The 19,475-nt window shown below is 40.7% G+C and overlaps 1 protein-coding gene across 10 annotated transcripts in view; it reads right to left on the bottom strand.

The window, feature by feature from the left end:
- MTCL1 (microtubule crosslinking factor 1) overlaps positions 1 to 19,475 on the bottom strand; it is a 102,758-nt gene that overhangs the window by 25,892 nt on the left and 57,391 nt on the right. For 7 of the 10 annotated variants that reach the window (XM_059466674.1, XM_059466686.1, XM_059466627.1 and 4 more), the window contains 5 exons: positions 15,771 to 17,096; positions 14,667 to 14,822; positions 7,070 to 7,162; positions 3,996 to 4,226; positions 2,216 to 2,404 (listed from right to left, as the gene is read on the bottom strand). In XM_059466674.1, coding sequence (XP_059322657.1) covers positions 2,216 to 2,404; positions 3,996 to 4,226; positions 7,070 to 7,162; positions 14,667 to 14,822; positions 15,771 to 17,096 — 1,995 coding nt within the window. The remainder of the gene's footprint in view (positions 1 to 2,215; positions 2,405 to 3,995; positions 4,227 to 7,069; positions 7,163 to 14,666; positions 14,823 to 15,770; positions 17,097 to 19,475) is intronic. The other 3 variants (XM_059466694.1, XM_059466681.1, XM_059466656.1) reach the window with 1 other exon arrangement.

The raw sequence follows: 19,475 nt of genomic DNA on the forward strand, positions 1-19,475 counted from the left end.
ACAGTGTCCAAATAAAAATCCCAGACAAGCCAGACTTTTTTCAACCAGCTGAGTATCTCAAATCATAGCAATATAAAATTAAAAGTTACATGTTGAGATTATGTCCTTTGGGTTTATATTTTTTCTCAAAACAATTCCACTTTCTAGGCAGGGTAAAAAAGTCAGCAGCAAGAGTGCAGTCTGAAAACACAAGCCATTAAATATTAACATTAAATGTTAAAAATAAATATGGGTAACCTCAGGTTACTGTAAGCCCTTTCTTTTTTCTGACCTAGTTATCTCAGCCACTCCTAGACTAGCTAAAAGTTTCATTCTTGATGTGAAGTAAGTGCTGATGCATTTCATCTTGGAGCTTGTCAGGCAGATCCAGCAGCTTTGGGTTCTTCTGGAAAGGTGCAAACCTTGGAGACTTTCAGCTGCACCAATCATTCCAAATTCCCTGTATAAACAGTGTTTTTTCTGGTTATGGACTTAAGGAACCTGCAGAAAACCCCTCAAAACTCAGTGTGCTTTTCAGCACAGCCGTACTTGTGAGAAGATGCCATAGTGTGTGCAAGCAGAGCAAATTATAGTGCTTAAAATGAGAAATATTTACAAACTTATTCTTGCAGTGTTGAAATAACACTTTTTTCTGGTTGGGAAGCAAGGAATCTGTTCTATCCTGACAAGTTCATTTGGATATCAAGCACTATTTATCATCATGGGGAGTACCAAGTGGTCAGTTCCTATAGATCTATTCTTCAAGCAAGATTAGCTGGAACTGCTGTGATGTATATAAAAATGAATTATAATCAATTTACTGCCCATTTCTGCCACCTTAACTGAGATTAATGTCTAAGCAATGATTATTTCAAAGAATAATCATTGAATTGTTCATTTGAATGTTCTTGGTTATTTTAAGAGTCCTATGTGGAAAGTTAGTACATGATGGAGTTTGTAAAGAAACAACATTTTGGTATATATTTATTTTACTAATTCCAGAATAAAGCAGTCCAGCAGATGGAATGCAATCAGATGATGTGATCCTGAGCATCTCTTGCATGGCCTTCTACAGTCTTTAACCAGCAAAGAGTTTGCTGAGAGGAAGACAGTGGTGGGTCTGCGTGACCAGCAAGGTAGAAAATGCCAAACCAATCAAATGAATACTAACTTGGTAGCACTCTTCACAGAAAAGAATAGTTGGAGAATATCCTTTTTATAGGATAGAGACTTTCTGTTGCCTGCTGTGACACATAGGCAGTCAGAAAACAGGTTGTTCATAGTCATGAGGGTCTGGGGAATTCAAGGTGAAGAGCTCAGAGGCAAAGAGACACAATCCCCAGGCCTGCAGTGGCTCCAGCCGAGTATTGTGATCATAGGGAGCACATGTTTGCCTCAGAGCTGTCACTGAGGAGCAGGCTCCCAAGTCAAAGGCTTGGATAAAGAAGGGATATCAGAAGACTGAAGATTCTTTTACCCCCGAATTTGTTTTTCACATAGAATTCTTGCTCCATTCTATTTATGATTGCAAATAAATCCATGTAATGGGATGGTCTCATACGAATGGTTTTCATTTAAAAAAATATAATAAATCTGTCTTCTTTTTCTATTTGTATTGTTACAAATAGATTAGGACAGTTAGTACAAATAGATTAGGATAGTTAGTATATTAAATGTACAAAGGAAAAAGCTAGGATATATGGCAGTGCTCTGACACACAGTCAGGGTACAGGAGATGCCAAGGAAAATATGTTAATATGATTTGATTTCAGGCTTTTAAAAACAAGCCCAGTGACAGGAAGGAACTCTTACACTGTTTTCCCATCATCTCTAAGGGAAACATTAAATACATGTGCTAGTTTCTTAAATTATTTAAAGGAAACAAAATCACATGTTCTTGCTAAAAGCTTGACAGTAGAGTACAATAGATGTGCTCAGACAAGAGGAGCCTGTAAATTCTGCAAACCATCACATACTGATAGATGTTTCTGGGCAAGCAGCCACAAGAGGAAATAGGATTTTTCACTGATAGCATCTGTCAACAGAAGAACAGTAATCACGTGGCTCGTGATTAAATTTAAATATAAACATAATGGATGAAATCTACTGTAATTGCTGTGTAGCTAGAAGTATTTACACAAGTATGATTCTAGGTGATTTAATACAGCAGCACAGAACTCTCTTGAAAAACCCACAGTTTCCATTCCCAGGGCAAGATATACAAATGGTGTAGTACCTGCTTCTGCTGCTGCAGTAACTCTGCAGTCTGCAGCTGTGGTCCATGATCAGTGCTCTCCGTGGTGGGATGCTGGGAGAAATCTGCCAGAGCAAACACAACATCCTCTTCCTCCTCCTCTCGCTCTGCATCATTTGCCTTCTGCTCAGGCTGAATGCTGAAGTCTGGGAGGGGCTCAGGGTGCTCGATCTAGAATGCAAGAACACAGGAATGCAGGAACACAGGAATGCAGGAACGCTGGAACACGATTTTCCCATTTACCTCTGGGACCAGAAATCCACTGAAGGACTAAGGGAAGGGACTGCATCTCTGTGGTGGCATGTATTGACCTCAACTCAGGCCACAGCACGGATCTTTGGGTGATACACCACCTACTGAGTATGTGAACACACCACTATGCAGGCCTGCAACACCAGGGGTTGATGCAGCTGGGATGGGTCTAATGTCACATGATGGATATAATCCATCACACACTAATCAAGAACTATACAAGACACTGGTGCATTGTGTGATGAAGTAATGGAGATTAGGAAGTATCCAAATCTATCACTTCATTTTCTGTAAAGTGTGAGCAAAACACGACTCCAATAATGACTAAAGCTGGGCTGGTAATAAATTAACCAGTCAAAAAATCCAAACAGTCAATAAATGAAAGCTTTTAGGTATTAGAAGATGAGCTAATTTACACAGAAGCAAATTAACACAGCTGAAGTAAAGTAGAAGCAAATTATTTTTAAATAGATACTCATCTCTTGTTTCTGACTCATATTACCACAGCAGATGAATCTAAAGATGTTCATCAACCATTTATCTAAGAATACAAAACATTGGAGTATTCAGCTTAGGCACACTCCAACCAGACCTGAAAGATTACTTGTACTGCCAAATGCAGCAAACCTTGAAAAACACTACATATAAAAGGACCAGAAATATTGAGAAAAATTACTTTGATGCTTACCAAATGGCTTCAGAATTGCATGAACCTGCAAAACAAATCTATTGTTCTCAAGAATTTAGTGAAAATGACAGAATTGGAAAACATTTTTTTTTTTTCCTTTAGCTAAGAAGCAAATGGTAATCCTGGGTGTGCAACTCAACACTTCCTTCACAGTGCGTGTTGGCTGGCAACCACACCCCTGCTGAGATGTGTCAGCTTGGGGATTCCAGGTTGTTATGTACTTCTGAAATTCCTGATCTTGATTTAGCCTCTACTTAGAAATGCACCATGATGACGACCGATGTACTGCTGCTGACGGCGACAGACGTGTGTGTGGAGAAGGGGAACAAATAAGGATGATTCACTCTAAGTTCCCACATGAAGCTGTATAATTCTACTGCCAACACAGAAACAGAGCTTCCCTCCATCTGTGTTGCTGAAGGCTTTGTAAAGAACACACTGCGCACAGGATGAGAAAAACAACAGCACTCATTCATCTAAACAGATTTGACTCCCTCACCTTGCTAATGTGCTTTTTTTCTTTCAAAAAATTACTCAGGAGTCATATCTTTGAGACCTAATTAATTTTTCATTTACTCTGTGAGAGTATTTTAGGACCAGCTGTTTGTACTAGTTAAGGGTTTTGCTTTAAAGATGGGTGATCTGTAACATATCATGCAGAGTATAGCTCAGCACAAGCCAACACCAGCTTCATGTTTAATTTGAATCCCCTTCCAACGTATGTGCAATTTGAAGGCTGCTGGTGCCCCATCACATTTCAAGTCTACACTTGAAGAAGGGAGGTCCCAGTTCTCATCTGGGTTATTAAGGTGGGACATTTACCTCTAATGTGTCCTCCCCTTCCTCCTCCATTCGCTTGCCTTGCCGCCAGTGTTTCAGCAGCCACTTCAGTTTGACGTACAGGAGAAAGGTGTCCTGCTTGAAATGCCTGAGTTCCTGCTGCAGCAGATTCTTCTCCTGACTCCAGGTCTTCTCCTCCAGTTTGTTCTGCAAAGTCAAGCTCTGCACTTCCAAGTCTTTTCTCCGCAGGGTCTGCAGATGCTCCTCCTCCAGCTTTAATGGAATAACAGGCAACATGTCAACAGAGTGGTGTCCTGGGGCAGTCTCCAGGAGCTGTTCTTCACTGGGTGAAACAAACTGAAATCTCTAATTTTCACCAGTAGTGAGCAGCTATTGAGTTTGGCTCAATAAGTTCTTCAGCAGTTGTGACTGCTGAGGAAATTAGAGGATAGCAGTTGATAAGCTTTTCTTAGATAACCATATGAAAGTAACCTGCTGTGGAAGTGGATATTTACTTCAAAGATGCACAAGAGCTCTGAAGCTGGTTAAACATTTTACACCACTCACATTTTCCTCCCTCTCTTGATTGTATCTCTGCAGTAGGTTCCCAGCAGAGGCACCAGCCCACACTGCTGCACATATCACACCTATTAAATGCATTTGCAGCCATTTGTACAAGGTGGGACCACAGCTGCCCTTCAGAAAACCCAGAATATTTGCCTTGCAACTTCCCCCCACAGGCACAGGTTCAATCTGTCCACAGTTGCTAAGTCTCCCTCTGCCTCTGGAAGGGCAACACTTCTGAAGAAAACAGCTCCAGTACCTCAGATACCACTACTGGTCCCTCACTTCTTGCAGTTCATACTTGAAGGCATCTGAATGATACCACAGTAAACAGTCTCTCATTCTGGTATGACTTTATCTGGGACACAAGCAGGAACTGAAGACACAGGAACAGACTGCAACCCAGCATTTGACATGTCTCAGCCTTAGTGTACTAAAATCACCGAGAAAAGCTCATTTTTTAGAGGACATGTATAACTACACCTGTTTCAATGCAAGGCCACCTGAAACGTCATTCTTTAAATGTGACCTTCCCTCAATATATTAAAAAATCAAACCATGGCATGACTTGCACCCAACAGAACTTGTACAAGTTAGTTGCACAATATCTCATATTGTGCATAGATGAGAAAGTGTTTCACTTCAACCAAGCTGTGGCTTCTTCATAGATGAAGAAAATGCAGATGGAAAATGAGTACAGAGTCACTGTTTACAGATGCCAGTTTCTGTTTTCCATTCTGCAGAACAACAGCCCCTCCTTTTCCCAACCAGCTCCATAGATAAAATCTATAAAAGCCACAGTACACTTATGACCACAACAATCCAAACCACTGGAACACGCCCTGCGACAAACAATGCTCACATAAGAATAAAGAATATTTCAGGGATTAGGACTCCCTAGCAATAAATACCGCTGAGAAATACATGTTTGATTTTCATGGCAACTTCGAGATGCTTCTGAAATAGGCTACCAGTCCATATGAGATAGTTTCCTAAGGACTTGCCTGCCTTCTGAATGATGTGCTCCAGCATAATGCAAATTTTTAGTGTCTATGCTACTATGCCTTAAAAAGTTCCTGATTAAATTGAAATTATTTACAGTAGTGGCTAGCTTAAATGTGTACCTTAAAATGAAGTTTAAAGGCAGTCTTGAACAAAATTAGCCATAATGGCCCAAAAAAACTTACACACTACTCCTAATAACACTCATGGAGATTATACACTGCTAGCACACATCAATTTGATTCCATTAAACATTCCTAAAAATGAAAAAGTAAAAGAAGAGCTGATTTTAATTTTTTTTTTTACAGAAAGAAAGATGTACATTTGGTGTTGATGACCATTCTTTCACCAAATAAAGTTATGGTTAAATACAGCAAAAATCTGAGTAATTTCCACCAGAAATCCTGGAAAGTGATAAAAAAAGGAACATTATCAACAGAACAGGCATAATCTGGAAAAAAAAATGAAGAATCCAGAAGATGCTTTTATTCTTCTATTTCTGCTGGCCATCAACATGAACAGCTAACTTTGATTTTGGTGTGTTTTTCATCATTTTGACAAGCTGTTATATTTCAAACCCCTGTGGTCATGAATTCTTGCAGAAGACCCTAGTGGAGGTAGATTCATAGAGTGCTATGCTTTTTCAATGGATAGCAATTGCAAAAGAAATGAACTTTAAGAGACAGGCATAGCTTCCAAAAAGTTTTAACAGCTGAGGCAACTAGGAAGGAAATCAATTGACTGGTTGCCTTTAAGAACTCCAGTGGAAAGCTCCTGTGGAGATCAACTGGAAATTAAAGCTAGTTATGGAAAAAAGAGAGATACCACTTGGGCATAAAGAGATTAGTTGGCACACGGAAAAAATTCTTTACAGTATGCAACAATTATGCTGAATTTAGTCCATGAAGTAAATTTAAGAAGAAAACTTGAGTTAAGAGCCAAACAGCCTGCAGAAATTAGCAGCAGATTTTTTTTGCCCTAGGAGCTAGAGATCAGAAAACGATTGACTAATCTGTTCCGGCCTTCAAAAGAGCAGGGAGAGCTCATGTAAAAAAATATGATTTATTCACCAGCTATTAATAAGAAGATTGGAAGTACTGAGTACTGAGAAATACAAGAATGAATGCCCTGATTTGTTTCTCAGCTATGTGCACATAGCATCTCCTCTGACTTCAGAAAAGTGCTGGATTTTACCTCAGCCAGGAGGAGTCAGGATAAGGTACGGAGCCAAACTGAGCTCCCAGGGATCCAACACTTGCTTGCCCAGCTCACAGAGAGCTGAAGGGTGACAGAACTCTCCATGCAGTATTCCACGTCTCTACCATGATTTCCTCTGCAGAGGGGAGGACAAAAATTCTGTCCACCAAGCAGAGAAGCCAGATTCACAGTGGCAAAATGGGCTTGAGTTTAGATTTACCCAGATTCCAGATTCTTCATTTACTCAGAGGAGGTCGCACAGGCACAGCCATGTTCCCACAGTCCTGACAAACAAGGCTCACGTCACACATCATGGTCATGCGTCTCTCCCGGCAGGTGGGTTTGGTATTTACCTGGATGATCCTTTCTGAAAACTTTTCTTGCTCCTCTCGGTGAAGTCTTGTCTCCTGCTCAAGCTGAGCCTGAAGCTCCTGTATCGATACATTCTGTACAGGTAAAACATGGGAATCCCTGAGCTGATCAGCAGGACAAAGGGAAAGGTTTAGCAGATAATGTGTCTCAGGGGTGTAAAATAAAAATGAAAAAGAAAAGAGCCATGGGACAGACATCTGCACAACTCAAGATTATCAATAGTTAAAACCAAAGCACAGTGTGCAAATAAATAACAATGTCCTAAATCTGTGTGGGAATTTCCTGTGTGGCTTCTTCTGGAAACTAAAGCTGGAATGCTGATGTTACATACTGGATATTCTCTTCAGGCCTCTGCTCTGGATTTGGACTTGATAGCTGAAACTCCTGTTTGCAGGATTATGTATTTGGTGGTGCATTTTTTCATCATAATCAAAGATGTAAAATTGTAACACCTCTGCACAAGATTAATCTAATGCTTGCATGTTGAACCTAACTATTTATTCATTTGCAACAGTTTTGATAGGGCAGTAAATGCGATAGCATTTATTAAACCAAGTATACATAAGATCCCTTTCTTCAGATACAAGACAGTTCTTTGCACAAGTCAAATTCACTCTGTGATTTCCAGTCAAAATAATTACAACAAAAATGTCACAGTGATAAGCTGTGTGAGCCTGAGATCTGACCAAAATAATTAGGTATCCCTTCTTTCAGGTCCAATACTGTTTTAATCTTAATCTCTTCAATTTTATGTTCTCATTAAGTTTGGCATCCCATCAGCTTTACTCCTGAAAGTTACTTAACTCAAAAATAAAGACCCAAGAAGGCAGAGTCAGATCTCATTATTTATACTACAGTAATTAATCTTGTGGCACTTATATTTCTGATCAGAACTTTCTGTGCCCTTCACTTTGTGTCTCTCACATTGGTGCCAAAGCTGATTTATCTGTACAAATGTGATGCTCGGCTGGATGCCATCCTCTTCACGTGTGTGACCACAGAAAGCACCACAGCACCAAACTCCCACTTCCCAGAGCAAAATTGTACTTCATGACAGGGTTGCTTCAGGCTTCAAAGTGCAATCCCAAGTTCACAGCTGGCCCATGTCCTGCGTGCTCCAGCCTCAGCAGCTGCAAGGACACAACAAAGGTCGTGGGACTGCTCTCCTGGGCTGCATTGCCATTTCCCCAGCCCCTGCATCCATCTCCTCGCCACTCCTCCCACCTCCCACAGCAAAGCCAGCAGCTGCTGCTGTTCAGGCCACACTGCCCTTGTTGGAAGATTTTGGTTATTCAAAATGTAGTTCTCCCTGGAACAGACACTCGTCACCCCTCTGCTAGGGAAAAATGAGATAAGGCAAATGGAAGTATCCCAAACACTACCTGCAGGACCACACTCTGCTGGAAACCAAAGCGGACCTACACAGACTTTCTGGGCCCTATCAGTTCCTTCTTTACTTGAGTCATTTATTGACTTGTGCATGTCTGTTTTGTACCTGAGGAAAAGACACTTCCATCCCTCTGAAAGGTACACATAAAGTGACTAAGAGAACATTATCTGCCTTATCAATTTCATCTGTCTCTGTAATGTATCTGCAGACATTTTGTAGTGCATAAGGTCAAAATCTGGATTTGAAAAGAACTGCTTGTGATGGGATTTGTCAGTTTTGCACAATCATTTGTAAATTCTTTATTTAATTTTCTCATGCAATAAAGGAAAAATTACTTTCATCAGGAATTTCTGCATTATTTTATTCTGATCAGGCTTCCTTAGGAATATGCCAAACAAAAACCAATGTATCAGTTCATTCATGTATAATTAAAAAAATAAATTCGTTCCTTCCCTTTATGAATTCAAAATTATCAACCCATGCAATTTTTTTACAAACATGTAGCCCATGAAAAGCCAAATTTCAAGAAACTTCAGTGCTAGGATTATGTGGGAACTGTTGGAATTACTGAAAAGAAGTGAAATATATCATGAAGGCAGATGCAGTATTAAATGCATGCTAAGGCAAAATCCCATCATGACTGCTTTGTCTCTTTAAGGACAACATATTTTTGTAAGTCCTAAAGTAAATTTGAGTTGGAAAGCAGCTAGTGCATGAATGAAGAGCTGCACACCTTTTCCTTTCCAATGCAACCTGAGAACTCTTCACAGTCTATAATAATTTATAATGTAATTTCTACCAGAGGCATTGGGATAGCTTCACTGCTGAAATCATGGAAGGTAAGGCTGTTTAAGTGCCTAACAGATTGCTGCTAAAACAATCTATTAGGATCATGAAAGAATAATACTTATAAATGTAAAATGGAATATTTGTGTTTGCAGTTCAGGTACCTGATACTGCTCTGATGGATGTCTGGATGCTCATATGTGGAAATCAGTCCCCTACCATACAACCAGCAGGCTGTAGTCTGTGGCACAACTGTGGTTTTGTTTTGTTTTAAAGGAACATTACTACAAAATGGACACAACAGTTGATAACCTGTTACATTCCATTCTTTGCTTCCTTTGCTCTCATGAAGGAGTGTGCTACACGAGGAACAGGAGACACCCCGAACACGACGGCCACTGCACAGTGTGCTGACACCACAGAACAGACACACACTCACTACAACAAGACATACAAACACAATACCACGGGAACTACGAGCTAGTGCTACTCTACCACAGCCCCACAGAAACAGCTGCCCTTCATCCATAGCCCAACACCAACTCACAGCTTCCCATGTATCCCAGTTATTGCATTACCAGACACACCGCCACTCCTGCCCCCTCAGACAGCACTGTCAAATCCTTCTGCTCAGTCCTTTTATCTCACCTGTTATCACTCCAGAACAAGCTAATCCATGCTGATGCCTTTACCTCAAGAGGATGCACAGAGAAAAGTCATCCTGGAGACTTCACCACTGCTTCCCCACTGCACAGACCCCTTTCCCCCCTCTCAGAGTGTTGACAGCTTTTTAGGTTACTTTGCAGCTCACACAATCCCACATATCTGCCATGACTTGCTTTTACAAGATTGCCATCCAAGACAAGGTATGGCTGGCTTTTATTTGTCTGCTTTCTCCATTTTACCATAGCTAATTGCAACCTCAATTCACCTGCAAACTTAATCAATTTATATGCAACAACCATGAACATGAAATTTCATGGAATCTTTCTCTTAAGCTTTCCCCCCCCCCCCCCCCCAGAAATGATCAAACAAAATAAGGCCTGAGGAGGCAGGGTAGAATGATGCTCTCCAGCATTTGCGCGCAATTTGAAGCAAGTTAGAAGATGAATATTTTATGCTGCTCCTCTAAAGCTACATTATAATGCTTTGATATTTGGACCTTATGTTTGAACACACAGTTTAGAAATTGCTACTTTTTCACAGATTGAGAGCTGGCTATTGCATTTGTCAGAAAGGAATTTCCAGTGCCTTTTGTAATACTTTTTACATGCAACTCACATCTAACTGAATTGACAGAGGCTGCTTCTGAAGATGGACTATTCTTCTCACCCCTTAAAAATAGACGACATATATTTCATTTGCTAGTGTAGAATAGGCAGCTGTGTGGTTGTTTGTCTGTGCTTACATGAAAAGCCTCTGAGTTTGGGAAAACACAGAACACTTCATTCCAAGTCTTTAAAAATCCATCTCATTGTATGGATAGTACACAAAGTCTCACCAAGTTCGGTTAGGACTCAAATATCCAGATTTACATCATAAAGGGTCTTTTAAGCCATTACACTGTCAACCTCTAAGAATCTTACATAGTAAGAAAGAATACAATACATCAAAGTAAATTATTCTTGCATCCCCTGATCTTGGTGGGAAGGAATAATCACAGCATCAGTTTATCTTTCTTCTTCCCACAGCTTTGCATGGGAGGAATAGTGAATATAAGACATGCAACTTTCTGTGTGGTTCTTGGTTCTGGTTGCTGGTTTGTTTTACCAGAAGAAAAAAAGTCACAATGTGTAAACCGTTCACTGTTTCCTTTCTGCAAAAACAAAACCTTTAACCAGAGAAATGCAAGTGCAAATTTTCAGCACATGGCTGGGAGCTGCTGCAAAAACCATCCAGCTGAAAAACACTCACATGGAGTTATGAAAATTGCACAGAAACAGCACCAGTTAAAAAATAGAACTGTCAAAATATAGATCAAGATTCTCCTCATACGTCCAAAATGGATCCATACAGAAGTTTTAATTCAAAGCAGGTGGTAAATTGACTTACCTACGTTGCACATCACTGTATCTGGTTGGCCCACACTTAACCCAGTAATTAACTTAGACTTATACATTCCTTATTGGCATGAGAAATAAGGAGAATGGATAAACATATTAAAAGTGGCTTATATGCTATTCCTATTTTATTACTAGACCTTGTGGGAAACATGTTGTTTAAGACATGCTCTCACCTTCTCCAGCCTATCTGCTTTTATTTTAAATCTCTGGTGACAATTCACTCCTTTTAAATGAATTCCCTTCAGTGGTTCTTTTTCCATAACCTATGAGTGTCAGAGATTTTATGGCATTTTTCTACACAGAACTAAATGTGTAAGTCTTTAAAAGCCATGTATGAAAACAATCAAAATTTGAAATGCAAACTGCTTTTGCCTTTGATATACAATTGTTCAGGAAAAGGCAGGACTGAGATCCTCTGAAGGAAGAGAAATAGGAGATATAGCTCCAATTTAGAGCATCAGATATCAAATGTACCAAGCCATATCTGGTCATTTGAAAGAGTGAAATTTTTCTTTGTCTGAATGTCTTCTTGCTTCTGAATAAACAGGAAGCAATTGCTTGAGAAAACTGCCTTTCCTTTACAGATATTCCATTGGCAGAAATCACCAGGTGAAAAATTATTTACCATTTTTCCCATAGGTTTCCATCCTAAGATGTTTGCTCCATGTTACCTGTTTTAGTTTTCCTGTTTTAGTCAGGGCAATTCTTACTAGTTCACCTGCTTTTTCCTTGGATAGTAAAGAATGATTTCCCCATCCCACCACAACTGAGCTCTGCTAAAATCATGAATAATGGATTGAAAATCCACCCCAATGGGCTCCAGCCTCTCACAACAGCAGCTGAAAGGCTTGTTTCAGCAAGAAAACAAAGCCCTGCTCTTAAGGCAATTTCAAGATATAATTTCCCTTGGACTGGGACTCTAACCCACCTCTTTAACATGCAAATACATTCTAATAACCCTGTTGCACTAACAACTCAAGTGCAAAGCCCAAAAAACGGCACATGTTTACAGTTAGGCCACAGGGTAGTTTCAAGCACAAGTCTGTCTGCATTTATTGTATTTAATAAAACAATTAAGCTCCCATGGTGCTCATTTTTAAAACTAGAAGGAATAGCTAAATGGAAGCTGTGTGGCATTGCTTGTAAAATTTTAATTTAAAATTCAGCTTGGAAAAAATAAATTTAGACAAATGAGCTTGCTTGAATAAAAAGAAAACATTTTCCTCAGTGAAATGAAAGGCCAGTGCATATATTTTCACTTCTTAAGTCAAAGCAGATAAAGACTCATGTATAGCCATACCCACTGTGGGCATTTGAGTCTCCGTTTGAAAATTCTGTGGTAATACAAAGACACCTTTGATATTTGAACAGTATTCTTTCCTGCTCATTCATCTGGAACAAAAAAATACAGTTTTTGATAGTGCAGTGTATGAAATTTTAAAAAACCAATTTAAAATGAATTAAAATATTTAAAGTGAATAATAACATTAAATTGAATAATGAAATAATAAAATTATACCTTCCAAAATTATTTTGAGAAATCTTCTTCTTCATTTGACTACTAGAGATTTTAAGATTTCAAGATTTCAGTGCGTTGCCTTCCCACTGAAAAGTTTGAGCATAAAGCAGTGTAATATTCTTTTTGCTTAAGTGATCATGGCTGTAAAAAACACTTTAGTGTTCCACATTTTCTCAAGTTAGACTCTTTGAGCCCCAGCCTAGGTCATATTTTGAGCACATCTTGCGCTAAACTGGTTATTCTCTACCTTTGATTATAATTACTGGTTTGCTCCTTGCCAGGCTATGGTGTGAAAAATTTCCCTTCTCTGTTCAAGTACAGTTTTCTGTACATATTTTATACCTCATCCCATCCTGGGAGAGGGAAAAAAAAAGGTATTCTGCCAAAATTAGCCAAATCCCTAATCCTAGCAGAGGGCATACATATACAGGCCTTAATATAATAACAACACTGATCTAAGATAAGGGGCAACCAATAAATATGACAGAATTTAAACAGAAATATTATAATATTGAAATATTGCTGAAGTAATTTTCTAACCCTATCTACCATAACTGTTGAGCAATATCAATTTCTGATTGCAAAGGGATCCATGCTGAACAGCAAGATTTCTCTACCTCATTGGCCCCTTTCACAGCTGAAGAAGAATTACTTTACCCTTCAGTGAGAGGCTTATGGTGTTCTATATTTATCAGATATCCTTCCTGTGGTCTACTATCACTGTTGCAGGTGAAAATTTGAAGCGACGCTGCTGAACAAATTTACTGTTCTAATCCTGCCAAAGATCTGTGCTGTCAGGATATTTTAAACCAAACCAAACAAAACCAGCAAAGAATTACCTGTGTTAAGATGAAGGGCCACGTTCCCTTTCATATTCACATCATCATGCTGCTTGGCTACCAGCTGCCCTGAAGTTTTTGTCTTCCTACCCCTGCCTTCTATGCCTTGAAATTGCTCACTCACTAACTCAGCTGTCCTAGCCAGCAGTTCCCTTTCTCCAGACTGAGTTAGGGTTTCAGATCTATTGACTCTCCTTCGTGTGATTTTAGAATTAAAAGCATTTTAAAACTCATCCCTCACTAGAAGCTACTCTAACCATCACAGTTTCAAGAACTGGCTTCCCAGTGGCCAGCAGAAAAGATTCTCCCTGCTCCAAGCCCACCTTTATGGAGACAGATTCAGAGTTGTTTTCTTCATGACCAGTGGCATGGTCCAGACAATCTGTGTTCATGAGAAAGCAGCTAAGGAGATGTTTACTGAGGCAGATATGGCCTCTGCATGAATGAAAATTAAAATAAAAACTGATTGATGCTTTTGACAAATGGAAAAGTACTCAACAACCCAAAAAATGGAGACCTATGCTTTAAATAAGCTTTTTTTGGAAGCTGCATAGTGTTGTATTCCTGCATGGTGTTGAGAATCACCATGCACAGCAGCATCTACTGACAGGCAAAATGCAAAGCATTCTCTATTTGTAGACTTTCCAGATTTAAAATATCCAACAAGGTAAAACCTAGAAGTATGATCAAATATCAGGGATTGCAACCTCTTCTGGAGACCTTTCATTTCTCTACTCACTTGTAAAGGGTCCCTGAGCTCTACTTTCTCCCTTGGCAAAGCTACTTGGAGCAGGGTGATGGCTTGAAAGTTGGGACAAATTTGCTTCTCTGAAACTGCGCAGGGCAAATGAGATAAATTACAAATTTCACAACAGGGGTGCTGTGTTTGGTCTAATTTACTCCCCCAACCCCTGGCTTCTGTTACTCATCTCCTGGCTAAGGCAGCAGGAGGCAGTGAGTAATTTGGGCTGCTTTGCTGACCTCTAGACTGAAACAGCCCTTGTCTCCTGGCCTGTAGAGTTTAATGTCTCCATCAGCTCTGCGGTGTGGGTCGGTGGTGGCTCGCTGGTGGCGAATCTCTTGCTCCTCTCCACGATCTTGTTTGAGCTGCCACTCCATCTGATCCCTCAGTTTGGACTGTTAGATGCATGGGCGGTTTATAACAAAAAAACAAAAGGACAGGAGGGAATAAAGAAAACAAAAATGGGTAAGGTAGACGACTGAAAAACTACAAGACAAAGAAAAGCGTGAACAGAAAAAACAACTTAAATACAGTGGCATAAGAAAGTGAAGAGAACAAAACCAAAATGAGGATGAGCAAAATGATGGGCTGAAACATCTGAAAAGCAAAAAAGAGAAAGAGAGGAAAAAAGAATGCAAACACTGGTTATGAGGCGCATGCAATGAGGATGCATGAGTCAAACCAACAGCAAGCATACAAGTCATGAAGGATATGGGACACAAGGCTCTTCCTTCCTTACTTGTGCGGTGCAGAAAAGCCATATCCAGTGTGGCAGTTGTGGCAGTTTAGACATGCGCCCATGGGCAACGCTTTAGGCAAGGCAGTCCTTCGCTGGCTACAGAGCTTCTCACTCGCTGCTCGCTTAGGGGAGTGAGCTGTAAGCAGGCTTTTCAAAACACATCACTTAGAAAACTGCATTTGGTTGGGTTCTTTTGGCAAGGCTTTTGAGAACATGCCTGACCCTTTTACAAGAGAGCATAATAAAGACCTCCTCACATTTCTTAGCAAGGCTTCTAATTTACATTTACCAGATTTTTTTTTTTAATTAATCTCCTTTTTTTCATGGGGAAACACTGATGTTACAGACAAAAACAAGACAGATCTCTTTAACACCAATGGATTAGCCTTTTTGCCACGAGGAACCGCCTCTGAATCAAAGGAGTTGTGCAAATAAATAAAAGAAAAAAAAACTATAAAGTGTTTGTTTAACATTACACACTTAATACACTGCGGGTCTGAAATCATAACAAAGCAGCTGTGAGGAAAATTAGCTCTAGGGTAGCAATTGCCAGAAAGAAAGAGAAACAATAAAGAGAATGAAGGCAAGTAAGAGGCTGACCTACCTGGAAGTCAGTGATTAGTTCCTTCCCCAGGTTACCAATGGGAGAGTCTCGGGACATGGAGGTCATTGTGGATAGGAAACTGGAAGACTCTGTGAGGTGGGGAAGAGGGGAGAGGTCCTCCATCTGCTCCTTAAGGCCCTCTCCAATGTGATCAACCTTTTCCAGGAAGGTCTGAAGCTCCTTCCGGAAAGCTTTCATCCTGGAGTTGACAGTGTCCAGAAGCTCTGGTTCATGCTTATCTTCTCCCCTTTCCCCACCACTTCTGAAATCCTGTTCTGTGGATGGGCTGCTGGTTACGTGCACCTTTGCATCATAAATCAAGCTGTCCGTATCAGTGATAAGGCGCTCCACAGTCCTCTCAAGTCGCTCGGCCTCACGTTTGATGTTAATTAATGACTCGGTGTCCTCTTTCACTCTCATGAGCTCGGTGGAGCACAGGTCACTGACCTCTGATGGCTTCCCACTCCCAAAACCCGACGTCTTCTCATACACTTCTTCGGAGTCACTCTCGCCCCCAATGGGCCCCTCTCTCTTTGGCTGTGGCGGACGACCATCTTCACTGTCACTCTCTTTTTTCCCAGCATCGCTGTCGGCGTCGCTGTCCCTGGGGCTGGAAGTGCGCAGGCCCAGGTGAGAGGCCAGATCGTAACGCTGGACGTTGGACATCAGGACCCTGTTCTCATACTGGAGCTTCATCACTTTCCCGCTCAGCTCATTGATTTGTGACCTGGCCGACTTCAGCTCCTCTTGCAAGGTCCCACCACCCTTGGATGCTGCATCATCCAACCAGCCTGGCTCTTGGCCCGGCTCAAACTTGAATTTGTTCAGCTCATTCGTTAGCTGCTTGTTGTGATCCTCAATTTCAGAGATTGACCTCCTCAGCAGCTCTGCTTCCTCTTCCACAAACTGCAGGTGCCTGCGTAGCTCTATGGCTGACTCCACAGAGTCTCCGTAGGGCGAGGTAGGAATGCTTGAAATGTGGTCCCTGCTGAGACACTCTTTTTCGTATTGGCACCTCATATCCTCCATCTCAGCTTTAATCCCCCTGTTCTCCACCTCCAGTTCCACTATTTTTCTGCCCAGTATGTTGGCTTCCTCCTCCACCAGCTTCAAACGAAGCTTCAGCTCAGCCTCCCTGGTGCTGGGTGGGCCCCCTGCTTCCCCAGTAGGCAGCGGACTGTCCACATCTCCATAGATGGACTTGTACTTCTGGAGCTCCTGCTCCAGTTCGTCCTTCTCCCTGCCCAGTTTGGCCATCTTCTTACGCATCAGCGCTGCCTCCTCTTTGGCAAACTGGAGCTGGCACTTCAAATCAGCACTGTCCTCCTGCCAAGGATAATCACCCCCCCCAAACCAAGATTATATTACAATAGAAGAACAACCAGCAGCTTATTTTCCAAAATCTCCACTTATCCACCCTCTGAGCTGTATCTGTTAGGTATGCAAACAATTCACAGACACAGCTGCACAAACCACACAGTTGACACATTTCATGGCTTGGTCTTGGTTAAATTGGTGAAGCAGCTTGACCAGAGTTAAAGAGGGAAAAAAAAAGTGTGCCTGTGCAAGTGCTCAGTGATGCAAGAGTGCTAACACAATGTTTTTTCTCAAATGCTGAGTAAATTTTGTGGAAAATAATGACTCAAACGAAAAGGTTCCATGATTTCCTGGCACTTTTTGTTCCATTCACTTTTTGTTCCATTTACCTTTAATGACACGCTTGTTCCCCTTAAGCACCATGAAACAAATGAAACAAAGACTGCTCAGATGAATTTGCTCCTCATAATCTCAAATTTTGTGCTCCTTCAGCTAGAAAGCACAACAAAGGTGTGCTAAACTGTATGGTTGCCTTGAAAAGTGAAGATTTTAGTTACTGTGATCACATAATGCTGTGAAATAGACGAAGTTCCTAACTTGCTTTCCAAATAGGAAGCACACTGTTGTGTCTACTGCTATTATTAGGACAGAGCAGATTGTGATCTCTGTTTCTGGGATGAACAACTGTTCACAAGGGAGATGGGTGAAAACATGTGAAAAAGGGAAGAAAAATTCATTAAATCGTGTTTGCACCCAAATCCATCCCATGTGAAAACCTGCATTTTTCAGGAAGTACCAGGGTATTGAATGGCTGTTTGGGGTTTTTTGTGCATGTCGGGTACTGCATCTCATCTCAAATGAAAACTCCAGTGTATATTGTGCTGAAATAAGAGACAAGGTTAAGTAAATTCTAAGCCAATGAACAATTTCTTTGCATGAATCACTCTTATGCATTGTCATGGAGATACAGGCACTTGGCCTCAAAAGAGACACATTTATCAGCATTAGCAGTATAATGGAAGGCAGGCTTTGAAAGATGATCTCCTGAGACAGCAGATTTTATCGTTGTTGGTAGGCCATGTGGACATATGTGCAATTATATATGGAAACTTCACTTCAGTCTCCGGAGCACTGTTATCTTTCGCAAGCACCATTTTGTTTTCATTCCTAATAATGGAAACCAAATTCAGAGGAAAACACGACTGACTTTAATTGTTCACCCAGATCAGGCTATGAAAAAAAAAATTACAAAACTAATTACAGCTCAGTAATCTGAGGAAATTATTTAATTTCTATAGCACGGATCCTAGCACACTAGTCTTCTATGTTACCTAGATTAATTTTGCCACATTCTATATACACAAATATAATTATGACTTAATTTCAGCTAATAACTAAACAGACACAAAAGTGTTTGGTTGTATACTTCTGAACCCAGTTTGCTTTCTAATTGATGCTGCCTGCTGCAGGTTGCCACTTTAAAATGCTAAAGAGAAAAAAATGTTAAATTACATGTTAAAAACATGATAGAGGTAAAAATTAGTCAAACTTTTTGTTAATATGTGTTTTTATTTGACAACCAAGAGCCAAACACAACTGCAATCAGCTCATGGGTTGATTAAAATTTTGGTCATCATGTCTCTGGCATCAGAAATATAAATTTTAAACTAATTCAAGCAAGGTATTTATGATTGATTAGAAGCAGAGCCTTTAGAAGATAGACTTTCTATCCTCTCTATTGTCACCTTGCATACACATTTCTCTTTTTCATACATATATTTATAAATTGCTTTTCTCTTTAAAACTCAAAAGTGCAAATTAAGAATCAAATTAAAACCTGGCAAAATCCTATGCAGCCTCTAGGCAGTCACTCTGAATTTTGGTTGCTCTGGCTGGATAAGATTGTATGATGAAATCATCAACTTTGTCCAGGGCTGTGCAACACATTACCTCTGTTTTTCCTATCACGATGAATCAGTTCATCCCCAGAGCTCAAGGTTTTGCTTTTAGAGAAATACAAAGATCACAAGGAAAGGTACAGCCAGACTAGTGCTGCACATCAGAACTCACAGGTGGGGTGATTGCTCCTGGTTATTTATTTATTTCTCTGTTAATAGCTGGTCTGACATTTTCTTTATTCTGTCTTTGTAATCCTGCATTCTTTACTCACTCCTTGTCTGCCTTTGGCTGCAGGAGCCCAGCTGTCTGTGGCAGTAGCTGGTGCCTTGCACCTCCCTGGCTGGAGCGATGCCTGGCTGAAGGGGCATTGCCTGCCCCGTTCTCTGCTCTGCCTGGAGCACCAGGGCCCTGCTGCCACCCTGGGCTCAGGGGGACCTCCAGCCAGACACCCACTGCCCTCCAGACAGTGCAAATAACAGCACTTGGGAC

This window comes from Ammospiza nelsoni, chromosome 1, assembly GCF_027579445.1.
Source record: "Ammospiza nelsoni isolate bAmmNel1 chromosome 1, bAmmNel1.pri, whole genome shotgun sequence".
Classification (NCBI taxonomy): domain Eukaryota; kingdom Metazoa; phylum Chordata; class Aves; order Passeriformes; family Passerellidae; genus Ammospiza; species Ammospiza nelsoni.